General features: G+C 40.6%; 1 protein-coding gene across 3 annotated transcripts in view; it reads right to left on the reverse strand.

Annotated features, from left to right (window-relative positions):
- Positions 1–22,350, reverse strand: part of TPK1 (thiamin pyrophosphokinase 1) — a 682,711-nt gene that overhangs the window by 337,405 nt on the left and 322,956 nt on the right. For all 3 annotated transcript variants that reach the window (XR_012847973.1, XR_012847974.1, XM_075828584.1), the window contains exon 4: positions 22,261–22,330. Coding sequence is in view for 1 of the 3 variants with exons in the window: in XM_075828584.1 (XP_075684699.1) it covers positions 22,261–22,330 (70 nt within the window). In the remaining 2 variants the exon portion in view is untranslated. The remainder of the gene's footprint in view (positions 1–22,260; positions 22,331–22,350) is intronic.

The following is a 22,350-nucleotide window of genomic DNA, read 5'->3' on the forward strand; positions in this document are numbered from 1 at the left end:
CAAACAAAGGGTGTAGTAGCTGCAGGTGACAAAGAGATAATTGGAAGGTGGATAAAAGCTCCAGCCTGTACGGTCTTACGTGTATTTGTGCTAATCAGTCCACCTCTGAATTGTGACACTGAAGAGGACTGACAGCAGGAGGTGCTGAAGAGCATTGCACAGTTCTGTACAGTGCACATTCCTGTGCCACCATCGAGGTCTCCACTCGCCAAGTGTCACATGTGCTTCCCCACCACTCACTGTCACCTTGTCACTCTGGATGTTCCAACAGTAGTACAAATACATAAAGTGCAAAATATAAGTCCAAATATAGCGGTTAGCCGCTACCAACATAAGCAGCGTCAATGACTGGATACTCCAGACACCAGGAGGAATAAGTGCCTGATGAAAATCTAAATTTCAACCAAAACGTCGCACTAAAACCTCTGCCATCAACTAATGATAAAATAAAAATTTAAAGATTTGCAAGAATCACGAATTTGTGTGCTGAATACTTCTTTCATTAACCTCATCCCGCGCTGCGCCGCAATAGTACGTCCTGCAGAGGGGTTAGTTCCCGCATCAGGACGTACTATTGCGGAGTAGTTCCCGGCGCACCGGGAGGTAACTGGTGTCCCTGACAGCTGACACTCCAGCCTTGCCGGTCAGCGGACCATCGCCGCTGATTTCGGCAATTAACCCCATAAATGCGGCGACGGATTGCCGTCACCGCATTTAAGTGGTTTGAAGCACATCGGCAGCCCCCACGAAGTGACCGTGGGGGCTACCGATGCTTGTCGTGGCAATCGGAGGTCAGATAATGACCTCCGGGTTGCCATGTACGGAAGCCTCGGAGGAGCAGCCTCCGGCCGGTCCTCCGATGCTTCCTGTCAGTGTGACAGTTACGTCACAATGACAGTTGGAGTGCATTACACTACGTGTGTAGTGTAATGTACTCCAGCAGCGATCAAAGCTGCAAGTCTAAGTGTCCCCTAGTGGGACAAGTGAAAAAAGTAAAAAAAAGAATAAAAATGTTTTAAAAAAAAGAGTAAAAATAAAAGTTATAAGTTATATAAACAAACACTTCATTTTTTTCCTATAATAAGTCTTTCATTATAGGAAAAAAATGAACACGTTAAAAAAAAGTACACATATCTGGTATCACCGCGTTCGTAGCGACCCCAGCTATAAAACTATAATGTTATTTTTCCCGCACGGTGAACACCGTGAAAAAAATCAATAAAAAACGACACCAGAATCGCTATTTTTTGGTCACCACCCTTCCCAAAATAGAGAATAAAAAGTAATCAAAAAGTCGCATGTACCCGAAAATAATACCGATAAAAACTACAACCCGTCCCACAAAAAACAAGCCCTTACACCGCTTTTTTGACTGAAAAATAAAAAAGTTACGCCTCTCAGAATATTGTGACACAGAAAATAAATTATTTTATAAAAAAGTGATTTTATTGCGCAAGCGCTGCAAAACATAAAAAAACCTATATACATATGGTATCGCCGTAATTGTACCAAACCGCAGAATAAAATATAATGGTCATTTATAGTGCACGGTGAACGCCGCAAAAAATAAACTAAAAAACATTGTCAGAATTGCTTGTTTTTGGTCACCCGGCTTGCAAAAAAATTTAATAAAAAGTGATCAAAAAAATCACATGTACCCCAAAATGGTACCAATGAAAAGTACAGATTGTCCCGCAACAAATAAGCCCTCACACAGCTCCGATGGTGAAAAAATAAAGACGTTCTGGCTCCCAGGAATATGGTGATGCAAAATGTGCAGAGCGTTCTAAAAGCGGGTAACATCAGACACTATTTATCAGTGCGACACCGGCCACACATCTATGAATTATTATTTATTTACCGCATTTTTATACCCTCTTATTATGCCCTGATGTTCTCCGCACAGATTACATATACCCCCACATTATAAACTGAAATACCAGCGAAACCCAAAACAGAAAAACTACCAAGCAAAATCTGCGCTCCAAAGGCAAAATGGCGTCCCTCCCTTCTGAGTCTTGCAGCGTCCCCAAACAGCAGTTTGCGCCCACATATATGGCATCACCATACCCGGGAGTACCCGCTTAACGTTTTATGAGGTATTTGTCTTCAGTGGCACAAACTGGGCACAACATATTATGCACTAAAATGGCACATCAGTGCAAAATTTTAATATTCACACCATCCGCTGTGCATTAACCCCTTTGAGCACTATGACTTAATAGCATGTCATGGTGCGGGGGTGATGTATGGAGCGGGCTCACGTGCTGAGCCCGCTCCATACACTGCGGGTGTCAGCTGTGTATTACAGCTGACACCCGGGACTAACGGACAGGAACAGCAATCGTGCGGTTACAGAAGCCTGTAAAAATAACAATATACTGCAATACATTAGTATCGCAGCATATTGTACCCGCGATCCAATGATCGCTGGTACAAGTCCCCTAAGGAGACTAATAAAATGTGTAGAAGAATTCAAGTTATTAGTAGTGAGAAAGAAAAAAACCTTTTCCCATTTTTCTTCAAAAGTAATGTAAAAAAATAAACAGAATTGATATCGCTACGTCCGTAAAAGGCCGAACTAAAAAACTTAAATAATTTAAACCGCCAAAATCGCTGTAGTTTTCGTATTTACTGCACGGCGAAAGCTATAAAAACTAAAACCCCAAAAAATGGAATCAGATTTTTTTCCTATATTACTATATTTTCCTATTTTTTTTCAGTTTCCCAGTACTTTTTATTTCACTTTAAATGGTATCACTAGAAACTAAAATTCCTCCCGCAAGAAATAAGCCGTCACATCACTCTACTGACGGAAAAAGAAAAAAGTTATGGCTCTTGGAAGGCGGGTAGTGAAAAACTAAAATAAGAAAGCAAAAAATGGATCAGTCCTGAAAGGGTTAATTCATTTCTAATGAAAAAAATGCATGACCACATGTGGGGTATTTCCGTACTCGGGAGAAATTGCTTTATAAAAATTGGTTGTTTATTTCTCCTTTATCCCTTGTGAAAATGAGAAAATTCATATATTAATTTTCTCTGCCTAATTCTAATAAATTCTGCAAAAGACCCGTGGAGTCTATATTCTCACTATACCCCTAGAAAAATTCCTTGAGGGGTGTTTCCAAAATGGGGTAACTTGGGGGGCTTCCACTGTTTTGGTCTCTCCAGGGCGTTGCAAAGGCGGCATGGCACCGAAAAACAATCCATCAAAATCCGTGCTCCAAAATCCAAATGGTGCTACTTCCCTTCTGAGCGCTGCCATGGGTCCAATCAGCAGTTTATTACCACATATGGGGTATTGCCGTAATCAGGAGAAAATGCTTTACAAATGTTGTGGTTCTTTTTTTACTTTATTCCTTGTAAAAATTTAAAATTTCTATGTTTTTTCAGAAAAAAAAGTAGATTTTAATTTTTACAGACTAATTCCAATATATTTAGTGAAAAACCTGTGTGGTAAAAATGCTAACTATACCCCTAGAAAAATTCCTTGATAGGTGTAGTTTCCAAAATGGGGTCACTTTTGGAGGGTTTCCCCTGTTTTGGTCCCTCCAGGGGGTTGCAAACGCGACATGGAACTGAAACCCAATCCACCAAAATCCGTGCTCCAAAATCAAAATGGCGCTCCTTCCCTTCTGAGCCTTGCTGTGGGTCCAATCAGCAGTTTATTACCACATGTGGGATATTACCGTAATCGGGAGACATTGCTTTACATATGTTGGGGTGCATTTTCTTTATTATTTCTTGTAAATATTAAAAATTTCTATGTTTTTTCAGAAAAAAGTAGATTTTCATTTTTACAGACTAATTCTAATAAATTTAGCGAAAAACCTGTGCGGTCAAAATGCTAACTATACACCTAGATAAATTCCTTGAGGGGTGTAGTTTCCAAAATGGGGTAACTTTTGGGGTGTTTCCACTGTTTTAGCACCACAAGACCTCTTCAAACCTGACAAGGTGCCTAAAATATATTCTAAAAAAAAGGAGGCCCAAAAACCACTAGGTGCTCCTTTGCTTCTGAGGCCGGTGCTTCAGTCCATTATCACACTAGGGCCACATGTGGGATATTTCTAAAAACTTTTTTACTGCCTGAAAATAGAACGATTAAAATAAATTTTATTAAGTTGTTTCATTAAAATGAGCCATCTTAGCCCCAAGTAAAAATGTAAACAGGCTCAGATAAGGTGGTCAGTAATGAGGAGAGGTGTGCTGATGTGATAGTATAGTTGCAAACACCAGACACCACCTCACCCCTCACGATATATTCTACTGGCACACCTCACTGACTGACAGACAATCCAACGCGTTTCAGTGCCACATAGATAAGTGACACATCATCAAGGATTATCGATTCAATTTAGTATTGTGTTTGATTTCACTGTTAATTCAGCCGGCTAGCACGATTGTGTGTTTGTTCAAAACCTCCCGGCGCGTGTACGACACTAATGCCTTTGCCGCACACGCGCCGGCGAAGTTCCGGTCTATTTGACAGGTCCAGGCCCACCCACTGTGCTGATGTAGCTTAGGCCCAGCACCAACCCGCAGTGACCACGTCAAAAGAATGACGTTGCAGGGTGAATGCCGAGCCTCCTTGCTGGCCACCAATCAGCTCTGTTACGGACGCCGCAGCGTCCTATGTTGCCATGGAGATCTAGAGGCGGATACACTCTACCATAGACGATCCACTACCGCAATGCATATGCATCTCAGCACAGAAACAAACAACCACATAAACACACCAACTGCATCCTGACTATAATCAGATATTGAGTATCTATATTTGATGGAGTACCTTTGTGATAAACGATCCTTTCGATCCAAGTACACACCATTATGTTAACGCAAACGGAGTCACCCGGAGAACCCAGGCCAGCCCATAACGCACGAACTGTAGCTACTCGAGATGCCCGAGACATTCAATGTCCGGCACCAAACCGCAATAACCATGGCAAAGTTGCAGAGCCTACCAACCAGCCATCAGTCAGAGTATGACCAACATACCAGCAAACGGCATTAAATAGAAAGCGGATACACCCATACACGGGAGTAGGTCTTCTAGATGTAAATTTTTTACAGAAAACACGCATAGGAGATCTGCTCATTTAGACCTTGGGGACAGATGGTCTGTAGACGGTGGATCCATTGCGCTTCTTTTTGCATGATCCTACTATCTAGATCACCGCCTCTCAGTGTCTGTCTAATGCATTCCACCCCTTGAAATTTGAGACACGAGGAGTCACCTTTAAGATGCTCCCAGACATGGCGGGACACTGAGGTATCCACTTGTCGCCTAATGTCGCCAATATGCTCCCTGATCCTCCTTCTGAATTCTCGTATTGTTTTCCCTACATATTGCATTTTACAATCGCAGGTGATCAGGTACACCAGACCCATTGTTTTGCAATTAATGTAGGACCAATTTTCAAAGCTCTTCCCAGTTGTGGTGCTGGTGAATTTACTGCTACAAAGTATTGACGCACAAGCCTTACAGGACCCGCATCTGTAGCTACCCTTTAAACTCTGATTTAACCAAGTACCAACTGGTTCCTGAGTATTTAGATGGCTGTGCACTAGCCGATCTTTCACATTTCGTCCACGTCTATAAGTAATCAGGGGGGACTGACGTTATAACAACGACCCAACAATTGGATCCTTCAAGTCCCTAGTGGGACTGAAAAAAAACAATTACAAAAAAGATACAAAAAATTTTACAAAAATAAAATAAAAAAATCACCCTTTTCCCCCTATAAAGTCATTTATTATAAGAAAAAAATGAAAAAAATAAATAAAGTATGCATAATTGGTATCACCGCATCCATAACGGCCTTAACTATAAAAATATAATGTAATTTATCCCGCACGGTGACCACCATAAAAAAAACTAATAAAAATACGATAAAGGAAACACTATTTTCAGTCACTTCAGCTACCAAATAATTGCATAAATATGGATCAAATGTCGCATGTACCCAAAAATTGTACCAATAAAAACAATAGTTTGTTCCGCAAAAAAAAAGCCCTCACACAGCTTTCCTGATAGAAAAATAAAAAAAGTTGTGGCTTTTAGAATATGGCAACACAAAAACCAAATTATTTTTCTAAAACAGTGATTTTATCGTGCAAACACCGTAAAACATAAAAAAAACTATATACATATGGTATCGCCATAATCGCATCGACCCACAGAATAAACTAAATATGTCATTTATAGCACACGGTGAACGCCGTAAAAAAATAATAAAAAACAATAGAAGAAGTTTTGTCGGCCTAATTATACTAAATTCAGCAAAAAACCTATGGCATCAAAATGCTCACAATACCCCTAGACAAATTATTTTTAGGGCTGTAGTTTCCCAAATGGGGTCACTTCTGGGGGTTGTCCACTGTTTTGGTCCCTCAGGGGCTTTGCAAATGCGACATGACACCTTAAAACCAATTGAGTAAATTTGAGCTCCCAAAGCCAAATAGCGGTCCTTCCCTTTTGAGCCCTGCCGTGTGTCCAAACAGCCGTTTATTACCACATATGGGTATTGCCGTAATCAGGAGAAATTGCTTTACAAATCTTGGGGCGCTTTTTCTTCTTTATTCCTAGTAAAAATTGATAATTTCTAAGTTTTATTGGAAAAAATTTAGATTTTCATTTTTACGGACTAATTCCACTAAATTCAGCAGAAAAACTGAGGGGTTAAAATGCTCACTATACCCCTTGATGAATACCTTGAGGGGTGTAGTTGGCCAAATGGTGTATTTTTGGGGGTGTTTCCACTGTTTTGGCATTAGAAGACCTCTTCAAACCTGACATGGTGCCTAAAATATATTCTAATAAAAAGGAGGCCTCAAAATCCTCTAGGTGCGCCTTTGCTTCTGAGGCCAGTGCTTTAGTCCATTAGCACACTAGGGCCACATGTGGGATATTTCTAGTTGCGTTTCTCTGGTAAAACCTTTTGTGTTACAGAAAAAAATGGATTCAAATGGATTTTCCGACAAAAAAAAAAGAAATGAGTACATTTCCTCTCTACTTTGCTTTAGTTCCTGTGAAATACCTAAAGGGTATGTGCACACACACTAATTACATCCGTAATTGACGGACGTATTTCGGCCGCAAGTACCGGACCAAACACAGTGCAGGGAGCCGGGCTCCTAGCATCATACTTATGTACAATGCTAGGAGTCCCTGCCTCGCTGCAGGACAACTGTCCCGTACTGAAAACATGATTACAGTACGGGACAGTTGTCCTGAAGCGAGGCAGGGACTCCTAGCATCGTACATAAGTATGATGCTAGGAGCCCGGCTCCCTGCACTGTGTTCGGTCCGGTACTTGCGGCCGAAATACGTCCGTCAATTACGGACGTAATTAGTGTGTGTGCACATACCCAAAGGGTTAAGAAACTGTCTAAATGCCGTATTGAATACTTTGAGGGGTGAGGTTTTTAAAATTGGGTGACTTATGGGGGTTTCTAATATATAAGGCCCTCAAAGCCACTACACCACTGAACTGGTCCCTGAAAAAATAGGTTTTGGAAATTTTCTTGAAAATGTGAGAAATTGCTGCTAAAGTTCTAAGCTTTGTATCGTCCTAGAAAAATAAAAAGGACGTTCAAAAAAACGATGCCAACATAAAGTAGACATATGGGGAATTTTAATTAGTAACTATTGTGTGTGGTATTATTATCTGTCTTACAAGCAGATACATTTAAATTTAGAAAAATGCAAATTTTCTCTAAAGTTTGGTGATTTTCACAAACAAATACTGAATTTATTGATCACATTTTTCCAATAACATACAGTACAATATGTCACGAGAAAACAATCTCAGAATCGCTTGGATAGCTAAGATCACTCCCAAGTTATTACCACATAAAGTGACACGTCAGATTTGACAAAATTGGCTGCGTCCACAAGGTCAAAACAGGCTCAGTCCTGAAGGGGTTAAAACAAGAGATAAGAAGTGCTGCTGTGGATTTTACAGATGTTCGGAAGCCATTAAAAAGAAAGTCTTAGGCCCCATGCACACGGCCGTGCCCATAATCACGGTCTGCGATTACGGGCATGGCCGGCCGCGGACAGCCACCCGTATTTCGGCCCATGCTTCCATACAAAAGCTTTCTACGGCCCGGAGACCTTCCCGCAAATATACGAGAAGATGTATGTGGTCAACAGAAATGAATGGGTCCGTAATTGCGGACCGTAATTCGTGTACATAAGGCCTTATCCCAATAATAAATTATAAGGCCCCATGCACACGACCATAATTTTCATCCGTTATTATGCAAATTGGGAAGAAAAAACTGCTCCTCTGAACGGGCGCTCAGGTGTGAATTGTACTAGTATCTTCACAAAATCGTCAGGGTTTGTTTTCAACGATTTTATTCAATATACCATTAAAACAATATAAAATATATTTGCTGCAACGCGTTTCAATCACGTACTGTGGTCTTCATCAGGCATAATGCCTGACAATTTTGTGAAGATACTAGTACAATTCACACCTGAGCGCCCATTCAGAGGAGCAGTTTTTTCTTCCCAATTTGCATTACTTCAAAACCGCAAGGAGAGGAGTTCCTGATACGAATTCACCCCATGCGGTTATGGCTCCAGAGGCAAGCACAGTGTGATCGAGCGTGTACAAGCTACAAAGTCAAGTTGTGCTGGCGACATTGCACAACTCACCAAGGTGAGCTCTATTCATAAAGTTACTTTCTATCTTACAATATCAGAACGATATCACCTTAGAGGAGCGCCGTTTTCTCTCTTTTTTATCCCCCTTTTTATCTTAAGAACATCCGTTATTATGGAATCCGTAATTGGATGAAATTGCGGACCAACTAATTTCTATTGGCCACAGATATCTTTCCGTATATTCAGGGATGTGTGTCCAGGCCGAAGAAATGATTCACAAATTATAGAACATGTCCTATTCTTGTCCATTATTGCGTCACGCACTCGCCCAATGGGCGCTTTCGCAATTTCGGACGGCTACGGGTGTATATTCGTAGCCTTTGGATAAGTATTTGAAGACAGTAAAAACCTTTACGGTCAAGTGCATGAGACCTAAAAGCAAAAAAGAAGAAGAACTGGTCCACAGTGTTTGTCAGTCTGCAGGATTTTCTGCATGCTCCTAAAATTGTGTTGTAGAAATCTTGCATAGAACATAGGTGTTCATTTCCTCCTGGTCCTTTCCATTTCCGTCTGGCAGGCAAATGAGGGGGTGGGGCTTAATGTACTTGGTCTTCTATTGCAGAAAGAGCAGAGGGTTAGGGCTGCTGTTCCAACCAATTTATTTACAGCCAGAGACAGTTATGATCTCCTAGGACATCCATTTACAGGATTTTAAGTGAGGAATTGCTATTGCAAGTAAATACACATAAACGTTTCAGACACTATGAGCCAATGTGGACTGTAATTGAATCCCTTGCCGCCGCAGCAATTTTTCTGTTTTTCATTTTAGTTTTTTTCCTCCACCCATTTCAAAAGCCATACATTTTTAGTTTTTCCATCAATACAGCCGTACGAGGGCTTGTTTTTTGCAGGACGGGATGTAGTTTTTCATGGCTCGCTTTATTGTATCATAGAATGTACTGGGAAACTGGTAAAAAATTCTTTGTAGGGTGGAATGGGGTTAAATATTTTTTGGGTTTCATTTTTACTGCGTAAATAACATGGTAACTTTATTCTGTCGATCACTACTATTACGGCCATACCAAATGTATATAGTTTTTTAATATGTTTTACTACTTTTACAAAGAAAAAGAAACGAAAAATTATTTTGTGTTGCCATATTCTGAGATCCATGACTTTATTTCTCCTTAGATTGAGGTGTGTGAGGACTTGGTTTTTCCATGGGAAGAGCTGTATTTTTTATTGCCACCATTTTGGGGTACAAACAGAACCGATAAAAACACAGGGACATATACAAAAACACCGAAAAAGGCCATACTTACAAATGGACACAGCCAGGCCAGAAATGCTGATGAAAGGGCGAGCAGGTGCTTTAAATAATAATAGCCACTCCCACTAGTCTTGAGGGGAGTGGTGTGTGGTGCATGGGATGTGTAGTAAGAAATAATAAATGAATAGTGTGTGTGCAAGTGTAATACTATAAGTGAAATATAGGGGGCAGTAATAAATGAAGTGCCTCAATAGAAATAAATGGATAATGGGGTGCAAGTGAGTGAAACATGGAGGGATAGTGTGTACGTCATGAGGCACAACGTGTATAGCCAGGTAGAAGCCTATTTGTGACGCCTTGATAATACATAGAGCGGGCTACCCTGCTTGCTATGCCAAACAACAACACACCATGCTCTCCCAGCATCAAAGACCCGGCTGTGTCCAAGAGAAGCGAATATACATAATAATGAAAAATACCTGGGGTATTGGTAATCATTTTGGCCAAAAGGACGCAAGCTCGCAATCCACGACAAGGATCCCCAGACTTGCGAGTCCCTAACTCCTAAACTGGAACAGAACGTTCCTGATGCACAAACAGAACCGATAAAAACACAGGGACATATACAAAAACACCGAAAAAGGCCATACTTACAAATGGACACAGCCAGGCCAGAAATGCTGATGAAAGGGCGAGCAGGTGCTTTAAATAATAATAGCCACTCCCACTAGTCTTGAGGGGAGTGGTGTGTGGTGCATGGGATGTGTAGTAAGAAATAATAAATGAATAGTGTGTGTGCAAGTGTAATACTATAAGTGAAATATAGGGGGCAGTAATAAATGAAGTGCCTCAATAGAAATAAATGGATAATGGGGTGCAAGTGAGTGAAACATGGAGGGATAGTGTGTACGTCATGAGGCACAACGTGTATAGCCAGGTAGAAGCCTATTTGTGACGCCTTGATAATACATAGAGCGGGCTACCCTGCTTGCTATGCCAAACAACAACACACCATGCTCTCCCAGCATCAAAGACCCGGCTGTGTCCAAGAGAAGCGAATATACATAATAATGAAAAATATGCACACTATAAATGAATAAATGAATAGTGTGTGTGCAAGTGTAATACTATAAGTGAAATATAGGTTCCAGTTTAGGAGTTAGGGACTCGCAAGTCTGGGGATCCTTGTCGTGGATTGCGAGCTTGCGTCCTTTTGGCCAAAATGATTACCAATACCCCAGGTATTTTTCATTATTATGTATATTCGCTTCTCTTGGACACAGCCGGGTCTTTGATGCTGGGAGAGCATGGTGTGTTGTTGTTTGGCATAGCAAGCAGGGTAGCCCGCTCTATGTATTATCAAGGCGTCACAAATAGGCTTCTACCTGGCTATACACGTTGTGCCTCATGACGTACACACTATCCCTCCATGTTTCACTCACTTGCACCCCATTATCCATTTATTTCTATTGAGGCACTTCATTTATTACTGCCCCCTATATTTCACTTATAGTATTACACTTGCACACACACTATTCATTTATTATTTCTTACTACACATCCCATGCACCACACACCACTCCCCTCAAGACTAGTGGGAGTGGCTATTATTATTTAAAGCACCTGCTCGCCCTTTCATCAGCATTTCTGGCCTGGCTGTGTCCATTTGTAAGTATGGCCTTTTTCGGTGTTTTTTTACCATTTTGGGGTACATGCAACTTTTTATTAAATTTTTTGTGGAAGGCGAAATTACCCAAAAACAGCAAGTCTGCCATTTTTTTTTTATGGCGCTCACTGTGCAGATTAAATCATGTTAAATTGTAGTAATTCGGCAATACCAATATTTTATGTTTTTTTACATTACTTTAGAGGAAAATGGCAAAAAGCTTTTAATATTTTTTTGTATACAAAAAAAAATGTTGTTTTTTTTAAAGTTTTATTAGACCCCCTAGGGTACTTGAACAAGCAATGATTGGATTACTCGCACAATATACTGCAATACTTATGTATTGCAGTATATTGTGTTTATAACTGACTCTGGCAGGACTTCATAGAAGCAAAAGGGTGACAGACTTGGGGGCTTTCAGTAGTCCCCCAAGCTGCCATGACAACCATCGGCACGGCACCCTGCATGATGGGGGGGCAGTAGGCTGTCAGATGGGGCCACCCTTCTCTTTCTAATGGCTAAGAAGCCATGGTCGCTATTGACTGTGGTATCTAAGTGGTTAAATGGTCAAAATCAGAGTTTCTCCGATCCCGGCTGTTGCAGTGAGGTGCCAGCTGTAACATACAGCCGACACCCGCTGAGTATGGAGCAGCACGTTAATTTGTTCCCCACTTTCTCTTCCCGGCTATGACGTAACTACTTAAAATGTCGGGAAGGGGGTTACATTTCTTTTTTAATTTAATAACAACACATACTTGAATTATTACCATTAACAAAGATAAACATCAGAAACAGCAGGTAGAAAGAGAAGAGCAAACATAATTGATCAATTTATTAATAGAAAAGTAAAAACAGCTATTTAAGAATAGATGTGTGTTAGGCCCTGTCGTTTGTGATGTACGTTTAGCCTGTACGTCAGTAAAGCTCCATGTGTACACACTAAACATGTACATAGGGCTCCATTAGCTCCTTTTGGCCACCGTCGGGCTGGTAGACTTATTTTTATTTTTTGGTATTAACCCCTTCCCCCTGCTGGCATTCTGGGCCCTAATGTCCAAGCCATTTTTTAGATTTTTCCATTGTCACATTCGAAGAGCTGTAACTTTTTTATTTTTGCGTCGGCATAGCTGTATAAGGTCTTGTTTTTTGCGGGACGACTTGCAGTTTTTATTGGTACCATTTGAGAGTAGATGCGACTTTTTGATCACTTTCTATCACATTTTTTTTAAGTCAGGATTAACAGAAAACAGCAATTTTTCCATTGTTTTTTATTTTATTTTTTACGGCGTTCACAGTGCGGGTTAAATAATGTAACAGCTTTATAGTCGGGGTCGTTACGGACGCGGCGATACCAAATATGTGTAACTTTTTTGCTTTATTGTAGTTTTTTTTAATAGTAAAGCATTTTGTAAGGGGAAAAGCTGGGTTTTTCATTTTTTTTTTTTCACTTTTTTTTTAAATTAACTTTATTAAACTTTTTTTACTTTTTTACTAGTCCCACTAGGGGACTTCCCTATCCTCCGATCGCTATTATAATACACTGCAATACTTTTGTATTGCAGTGTATTACTGCCTGTCCGTTTAAAACGGACAGGCATCTGCTAGGTCATGCTTGCGGCATGATCTAGCAGGCATTCGCTGCAGGCAGACCTGGGGGTCTTTATTAGACCCCCGGCTGCCATAGAAGACACAGACACTCGGCGATTTTATCACCGGGTGTCAGTGAGATGAGAGGGAGCTCCCTCCCTCTCTCCAAAACCATTCAGATGCGGTGCTCGCTATTGTGCACCGCATCTGAAGGGTTAAACAGGTGAGATCGATACTAATATCGATCTCACCCGGCAGAGCAGGGACGCCCCCAGCCCTCAGCTGCTTCTGGCAGCTGAGAGCAGGGAGATTTCACGGCTCCCTGCTCTGTTTACTTTATTCTAATGCAGCGACGTAGTTTGGCGGCGCTCTAGAATAAAGCCCACTAATGACCGCCGTAAAAAGACGTATCGGCGGTCATTAAGGGGTTAATATAGTAGACTGTGCTACCACGACCAGCAGGATCCTGCAAAAAATTGTTTACGATGAGGTACACGTTCTTTAACATGGGAGCCTACGTGTGACATATATCGCTGTATGAGTAAGAGTTCACGATGTATCCACTAAACGCGTCATATAATAGTCTATACGTAGGCCAAAAATGTGATGTGAATGGGACCTTACTTTGATTATGCACAAGGAAAATATACTCCCTTAATATTTCTCTTTTAATGTATAGTGTAGCGAAATTTCAGTTTTATGTTTTTTTTTTGCACACAATAAAATTCATGCCATTCAGACTGTGTTAAGCCGATTATGTAATATTTTATAAATGTATAAGATTAACAATAAACCTGTATACTAAGAACATAAAATAGCAGCCACAGATCATCTGTAATGATTATCCCTTCTGGAACAAATATGTCAAAGTCAGTTGAGCTATCAACCATATATCCATATAATATGAAAATCTTATAAAACAGAGTAAAAAGGTCAAATGAACAAATAACATTAAAGTAAATTTCTGGTCAAACATTAAGATGGTTATTCGTGTAATACAATGCTCGGAGCACAATGGCTATCTATTTATATCTGTAGCTGAAAAAAAATCTATAACACTACCTCAGCCTACTCTATAACGAAGGCCTCATGCACACGACCGTAGCCATGTGCACGGCCGTGATTTTCGGGTCGGCCGGCAGCGGACTGTCAGCCGCAAGCCGCCCGCAAATCGCGGGCAATGCACATGTCCATTCTTTATGCAGTGCGGGCTCCCGGGCCATGCAGAGACCGTAAAAACTACGGTCGTGTGCATAGCCTCATAGAAATGAATGGAGCCGCAATTCTCCCGTGGATTTTCGGGGGAATTGCGGCCGCAAAAGCACTTTCGTGTGCATGGGGCCTAACAGATCATTCTTTCACTCCTCTTTGGGGAGGGCTTAATTTACACGGAGAGTAGTCTGAAATACAGGGGTAGTTATACATAGGTAAGGGTTCCCACTGCCACCTTATAGGCAGCTAGCAGCTTTATACTGTCTATAGCTCACAATTAAGGACAGATTTTTAGAGAAACATAGAGGCAATGTTCTACGATAAACTGTTAGAAAGCAAGGGGCTCATATACTGTTCTTGTACAGGGGAGGGGCCCCCTGCTGTCTGTGTCAATCCTGGATGGCATATAGGAGGGCAAGGACAGGAGTAGTCTATCAAATAATTTGGTTAGCAGTGGGAGGTCAACTGAGGAGTGGTCTAGAATATAAAAAAAGCAGTGTAAGGAGTAGCCTGGCACTTACTTAGCAGTAGCAAGATGGGTGACAGCCACAAGCTTTTGCCATAGACATACTGGTAGGGTAAGGTCTGGTTATACTTTATAGAAAAAGCTATTCATAAAAGTGCCTGTACATTGAGTTGAATAGTATATAATGTCAAAACTAGTAATTCTATAAAACAGGACATAAAAAAAAATATCTAAGCAAGTCGTTAAAGGGCATGGCTAGGGGTATTGCAGATTTTGTCTAAAGCTATTCAACCCCTCATCTAGAAACACCTTCCACCTCCTACTCGAACCCCCTTTCACCAAACTGCAAATAAGGAACATACAGTGAGTGGCAATGGAATTGATGGCCACAACAGAATCTCTTTTATTAAAAAATTGAAAATTCTTCAACTTTTATAAAGACAGATTTCCTTAGACTGGCAATTCATACGCCATTCTTAGCCAATTGCTCCACTGGAGTAATATGAGGCAATTTTTTTGAAAAGGCCCAGTGTTAAAAGGCTAAAAGAGAAGGTGATCTGAAAGGGCACTCATTTGCAGTACCAATATAGTGGTTTCCCCAGCCGCAACATGCCGACTCGGTAGGGATAGACAAATATGTCGTCAACAGGTACTGCATACTCCAAACTACAAGTTCCTGGGACCTACAGTAGTCCCTAGAGAACACCACTTCTCCATTAATATCCATAAGTAATATAGCAAGGGGCTCCTTTCTCGCTTCCCCTTCTACTCCCTCCCTCTCTTTTCTTCTGCTGACCTAAACCTGACCCTCTGTCTTAATTTTCCTGCTAAACTCTGTCATGTAGGGCCTACGCTAAGCTACACCCCTGCTCAGCATCCACACTTTCATTTTCTTTTAGCTTGTTTAAAAACATTATAAGACATGTATGTAAAAAAACCTGCTGTAATGATAATTAGATTACTCCGTTCACCCTGCTTCAGTCTACACGGCAAAACTGAAAACTGAACTGCAAAAGACAGGAAATGTCAGCCTACTGGTTGCAATAATTGTATTATTATTTATTTAATTTACTTTTTGGGAGAGAAAGGCTAATTCACACTTTTGCTATGGGGCCCTTTACTTTCTATGTGTGCTCCTGGCAAGATGCCTTGAGAGTCAGATATTATTTATTAGAGCCTCCCACCTGGTGTTCAGGGGACACTGTGCTGCTGTTTACCAACAGAGGGGATGCAGTGGTTAATTCACACACAAGTACGATCACTGGGAGCTTGAAAGCAAGAATACAATGCTGCAAATGATCCACTCTGCATGTCAGGAAAGTGTCAGTCATGACAAAGACAATAATACAACTCCTTTATAATTCAGAGAATTTTTTCTAATAGACCATTATTTTTATTACTGTTGAGCATCATGAACACCTACTCCTACCTGTCTCTGGTTCAGCAGCTTCTCCGTCAGAATGTACAGAACCAATCTGCTCATTGTAAAATTATTATCATATTATTGCTGAAAAATATTGCAGTCAGTCCAGGATTTTTAATTTGATGACAAACTTGGAAGCAAAACAAGCAACTTGCTTTGACATTGTCATATATGAAACAGTGGTTACTTTTCATCAGGTTTTTAATGTTGGTTTATAGATGCAATAAAGGCTGGGATTGTGTACGGTACCTGGACATTTATATCCAGAAAACAATGATCTGCAGCATGGCAATACAATTATGTAGTAAAGTCTAATACCTTATATGCAGTTATTTTATATGAATATTTATTCATAAAATAAAAAATTAAACTGCAGATTTTTGGTTTTAGGAACAATGCAAAAGTGTGACTTTTTGGCAGCGCAGAAAAAAAAAGCTAACTAAAAATAAATGGCTTAAATATCATTTTGATCAAATTAACACTTGAAAAAAATACTGCACAATTTTAATACTAATAACACATTCAATTATGAACTGAAGCTAAATTGTATTATTTAGTTTGCTGGGTATGAAAATTAATATTAAATAAAAAAAAGAAATTCAATCAGTCTGTAGAAGAAATGATCACGTATTTAAGGAATTAGTCCACTCTTTCAAATGATAGCATATCACTAGAATTTGCCATTACTTATTGATTATGGGGATCTGACAGCAGGGGCACGTTAGGCCATCCGCTGTGCAGGGAAAAAGGTAGCGAGGCTTCGGTTCATTTGCGCTTTGTATTGGCGGGGGTCCCAGGGGTCGGACCCGAAATGATCCTAATGTTATGGTGTAATATTATGTGTTAGAATACCCCGTTACTGGACCTTCTGAATTCTAATGTGCTGTAAGCTCAGATGTTTGTGCTCTATACTTCTCCTGTATTCAATTTCTGGGACAGCTGTATGACAGGTACCATTGCCAGCCATATTAGCTTTAATGTGGCCACTTTTCGGTTGCTAAGAGAGTCCTCTCCCCCTGTCAGCTCTCTGGTAGTCAATGATTATAAGAGAACCCTACCCATTCTTTTCACTGAGTAGAGACCTATAGATCGTGAAACATGATCTGATATTTGTGGCAAAATATGCGGCCATCTCTCACCTCATTTCTCAGCCACATTGCTGGCCTCTCCATAGAGGCGTGAACTTTGCTATATCGTAAAGGCACAGACCCATGTTAGCTGGTAGCCCGTGGCCAATTACCTCTGATTATTTAAACCTGCTTGGAACTGCCACACCTGGCCTAAGCAAGAACACATTGGACTTTATGTTAATGGTAAAAATTTGCTCTATACATTCAGTATTTATTTGTGAAAAACACCAAAATTGCGAAAAATTGCAAAAATTAGCATTTTTCTAAATTTAAATGTATCTGCCAAACAAAATTGTTGCTAATTAACAACCCCCATATGTCTACTTTTATTTTTTTAACATTCTTTTATTTTTTTTAGGACGTTACAAGGCTTAGAACTTTAGCAGCAATTTCTCACATTTTCAAGAAAATTTCAAAAGGCAATTTTTTCAGGGACCAGTTCAGTTCTGAAGTGGCTTTGAGGGCCTCATATATAAGTCACCCCATTTTAAAAACGTCACTCCTCAAAGTATTCAAAACAGCATTTAGAAAGTGTCTTAACCCTTTAGACGTTTCACAGGAATTAAAGCAAAGTAGAGGAGAAACTTACAAATTTAATTTATTTGATTTTTTTCAGAAATTCATTTTTAATCGATTGTTTTTTTGTAACACAGAAGGTTTTACCAGAGAAACACAACTCAATATTTGTTGCCCAGATTCTGCAGTTTGAAGAAATATCCCACATGTGGTCCTTCAGCACTTGTGGACTGAAGAACAGACCTCAGAAGCAAAGGAGCACCTAGTGGATTTTGGGGCCTCCTTTTATTTAGGCACCATGTCAGGTTTGAAGTGCTCTTGCGGTGCCAAAACAGTGGAAATCCCCCAAAAGTGACCCCATTTGTGAAACTACACCCCTTAAGGAAATTATCTAGGGGTATAGTGAGCATTTTGACCCCACAGGTTTTTTGCATAAATTATTGGAAGTAGGCCGTGAAAATAAAAATCTAAATTTTTTTCAAAGAAAATGTAGGTTTAGCTAATTTTTCTCATTTCCACAAGGACTAAAGAAGAAAATGCACTGCAACATTTGCAAAGCAATTTATCCCAAGTAAACCAATACCCCACATGTGATCATAAACTGCTGCTTGGACCCACGGCAGGGCTTAGAAGAGCGCCAATTGACTTTTGGAGCTCAAATTTAGCAGGAATGGTTTGGGGAGGCCATGTCGCATTTGCAAAGGCCCAGAGGGGACAAAACAGTGGAAACCCCCACGACCCAAATGACCCCATTTTGGAAACTACACCCCTTGGGGAATTCATGTAGGGGTATAATGAACATTTTGCCCCTCAGGTGTTTCATAGATTTTATTACAGTTGGGCAGTGATAATAAAAAAAAAAAAAATTTCTTCAATAAGACGTAGTTTTAGCTCAAAATGTTTCATTTTCTTAACAAATAAAGGAAAAAAAAGAACCCCAACATTGTAAAGCAACTTCTCTAGAGTATGGAAATACCCCATTTGTGGTCATAAACTGCTGTTTGGACACATGGCAGGGCTCAGAATGAAAGGAGCGCCACTTGGCTTTTGGAGTGCAGATTTTGCTGGATTGGTTTCTGGGCGCTATGTCGCATTTGCAAAGCCCCTGTGGGACCAAAACAGTGGAAACCCCCCAGAAGTGACCCCATTTTGGAAACTGCACCCCTCAAGGTATTCACTTAGGGGTGTAGTGAGCATGTTAACCCCGCAGGTGTTTTGCAGAAATTAGTGTGCACTCGATGTTGCAGAGTGAAAATGGGATTTTTTCCAAAGATATGCCAATATGTGGTGCCCAGTTTGTGCCCCCATAACAAGGCAGATCTCTAATTATTATGCTGTGTTTCCCGGTTTTACAAACACCCGACATGTGGCCCTAACCTTTTGCCTGGACATTCGACCAGGCTCAGAAGTGAAAGAGTACCATGCGAAGTTAAGGCCTAATTTGGTGACTTACAAAGTATTGGTTCACAATTGCAGGGCCCTTATGTGAAATAATAAAATAAACCCCTTAGAAGTGACCCCATTTTGGAAACGACGCCCCTCAAGGAATTTATTAAGGGGTGTAATGAGCATTTTCACCCCACAGGTCTTTTCCATAAATGATTGCGCTGAGGATGGTGCAAAGTAAAAATTTAAATTTTTCCCTAGATATGCCATTTCAGTGGCAAATATGTCGTGCCCATCTTGTGCCACTGGAGACACGCACCCCAAAAATTATTAAAAGAGTTTTCCCGAGTATGGCGATGCCATATATGTGGAAGTAAACAGCTGTTTGGGCACACTGTAGGGCTCAGAAGGGAGGGAGCACCATTTGGCTTTTGGAGCGTGGATTTTGCTTGGTAGTAGTTTTGTTTGGAGTTTTACTGGTATTTTAGTTGATAATGTGGGGGTACATGCAAGCTGGGTAGAGTACATCAGGGGCATAGTCAGGTGGCATAATAATGGGGTAAAAAAAAACAATAAAATAATCCATAAATATTTGTTACGCTGTGACACAATCCTTTCTGCACAGGCCAGTGTCGCACAGATAAATGGTGTCCTTTCTTATCCTCTTTTGGTCCAATCTCCGCACATTTACAGTTTGGGGAATTTTGCTGGGAAAGTGTTGTCCTGGTATAATACAGGCGCCCTCGCTTCCAGCAGATATGTTTGGGCCCTACCCTTCCTGGTTCCCTAATTTTAGGGCCTTGATAAATCGCCTTTTGAAACAGAAGACATGTCCCTCTCGGGCCGGCACAACTGCATATTTTTCTTTCCTGACATATTGGAGCCTTAACTAATTTATTTTAGACGTAGTGGTATGAGGGCTGTTTTTTTTGTAGGACGAGCTGTAGTTATTATTGGTACCATTTTGGGTACATGCGACTTTTTATCCTATTTTTTGGGAGGCAAGGTGACCAAAAAACAGCAATTCTGGCATAGTTACTTAGTTTTTTTTATACAGCGTTCACCACGCGTCATAAATTACATGTTAACTTTATTCTGCGGATACCTAATTTATAGCACTTTTTTATGTTTTACAATGTTTTGCACAATAAAATTACTTTTGTAAAAAGAATGTCTTTTTTTCTGTTGCCATGTTCTGAGAACCATAACTTTTTAATTTTTTAGTCGACGGAGCTGCATGAGGGCTATTTTTTTGCGGGACAAGCTGTAGTTAGTATTGGTACCATTTTTGGATACATGCGACTTTTTGATCACTTTTTATTCCAATTTATGTAGGGCAAAGTGACGAAAATAAATGAAATTCTGACATGGTTTTTCATGTTATTTTTTTACGCCGTTCACCGCATGGAATAAATAACATAATATTTGTATAGTTTAGGCCGTTACAGATATGGCGATACCAAATATGTATGGTTTATTTATTTTTTCCAATAATAAAAGGACTTGAAAAGGGAAAAAGGGCAATTGTGTTTTATTTTATTACTTTAAACTTTTATTTTACTTTTAACAGCTTTTATTTGTACTTTTTTTTTTCACTTCTCCTTGAAGGACCATCTGTCAGATTATGTTTCTAATACATTGCACTACCTATGCAGTGCAATGTATTAGATCTGCCAGACATTCACTAACAGCTAGCCAATTAGGCTTCGCCTCCGGACGGGGCCTAATCGGCTTCCATAATGGCAAAGCAGGAGGCCATTGTTAGGCATCCTGTTGCCATAGTAGCAGTCGGCAGTCCTGCGATTGCAGGGAAGAGCTGCCGATCTGCTTCCAACCACAAAGATGCAGCGATCGCTTTCGAACGCTGCTTCTAAGGGGTTAATGCCAGGAATCGGAGCTAGTTCCCGTTCCTGCCGGTACAGGTGGATGTCAGCTGTAACATACAGCTGACAGCCATCGCTGATGATTCCGGCTCAGCTCCTACGGTCGGAGCCTGAAAATCTTCCATACTAGGCATATCGGCAATTTCATTGCTGGGGTGCCGATGAGCTGCAAATACCTTTAACATGCAGCCGACACCCGGGGATGATGGCACGGACTCTGCTTCTGAGCCGGTGCCCACCATTTGTCGTATGGATACGGCAAAACACGGGAAGCACTAGCTTTCTATGACGTATCCATACGACAAATGTCGGGAAGGCGTTAAGGTAGAAAAACTCACCCCATGTCTCATGATCATTGGTTCAGGCTTATGCTCTATCCCTCCCTTATTATTTTACACTGCAGCTCTGTGTGCTCAGATTGACTGCTATATATAAGCACAAACCCAGCAGAAACTTGCCAGGAAGTCAGTGTATGTTAAACTAATTTTACTTACAGTAACAATGATTCTAAACTGCAAGCAATTAAACCACTAGTGAGAAAAGACGACAATCACACATAGGCCGGATTCATACGAGCGTGTTCGGTCCGTGATATATAGTCCGTATGTCGGCCGCATTTTCCGGACCGAACACACTGCAGGGAGCCGGGCTCCTAGCATGATAGTTATCTATGACGCTAGGTGTCACTGCCTCGCTGCCGGAAAACTTTCCCGTACTGTAATCATGTTTTCAGTATGGGACAGTAGTTCCGTGGAGAGACAAAGACACCTAGCGTCATAGATAATTATGATACTAAGAGCTCGGCTCCCTGCAGTGTGTTTGGTCCGGGAAATGCGGTTGACATACGGACCGTATATCACGGACTGAACATGCTCGTGTGAATAAGGGCCATATACTGAGCCAAATGAGTAAATTACAACACATATCATCAATGACTCAGAAAAACTGAGCACACCTTTATTAGAAAGAATGGAGTACAACATTGTTACAGAAAGCTGTAGAATCTAACACAGGGGAATAAATGGAAATTTTGAATATAACTGGATATCTACATACTTTACATGTTGCAAAGTACTACTACATAGAAAAAATAAAACTTACTCATCTTCTTGTCCACCTGTAACGTAGTGTAAACAATTTGCTCCTCCATCGGCACAGGCTTTTATAACAGCTACAAGAAAACAATATATA

The sequence above is a fragment of the Rhinoderma darwinii genome, chromosome 5 (assembly GCF_050947455.1).
Source record: "Rhinoderma darwinii isolate aRhiDar2 chromosome 5, aRhiDar2.hap1, whole genome shotgun sequence".
Taxonomy (NCBI): domain Eukaryota; kingdom Metazoa; phylum Chordata; class Amphibia; order Anura; family Rhinodermatidae; genus Rhinoderma; species Rhinoderma darwinii.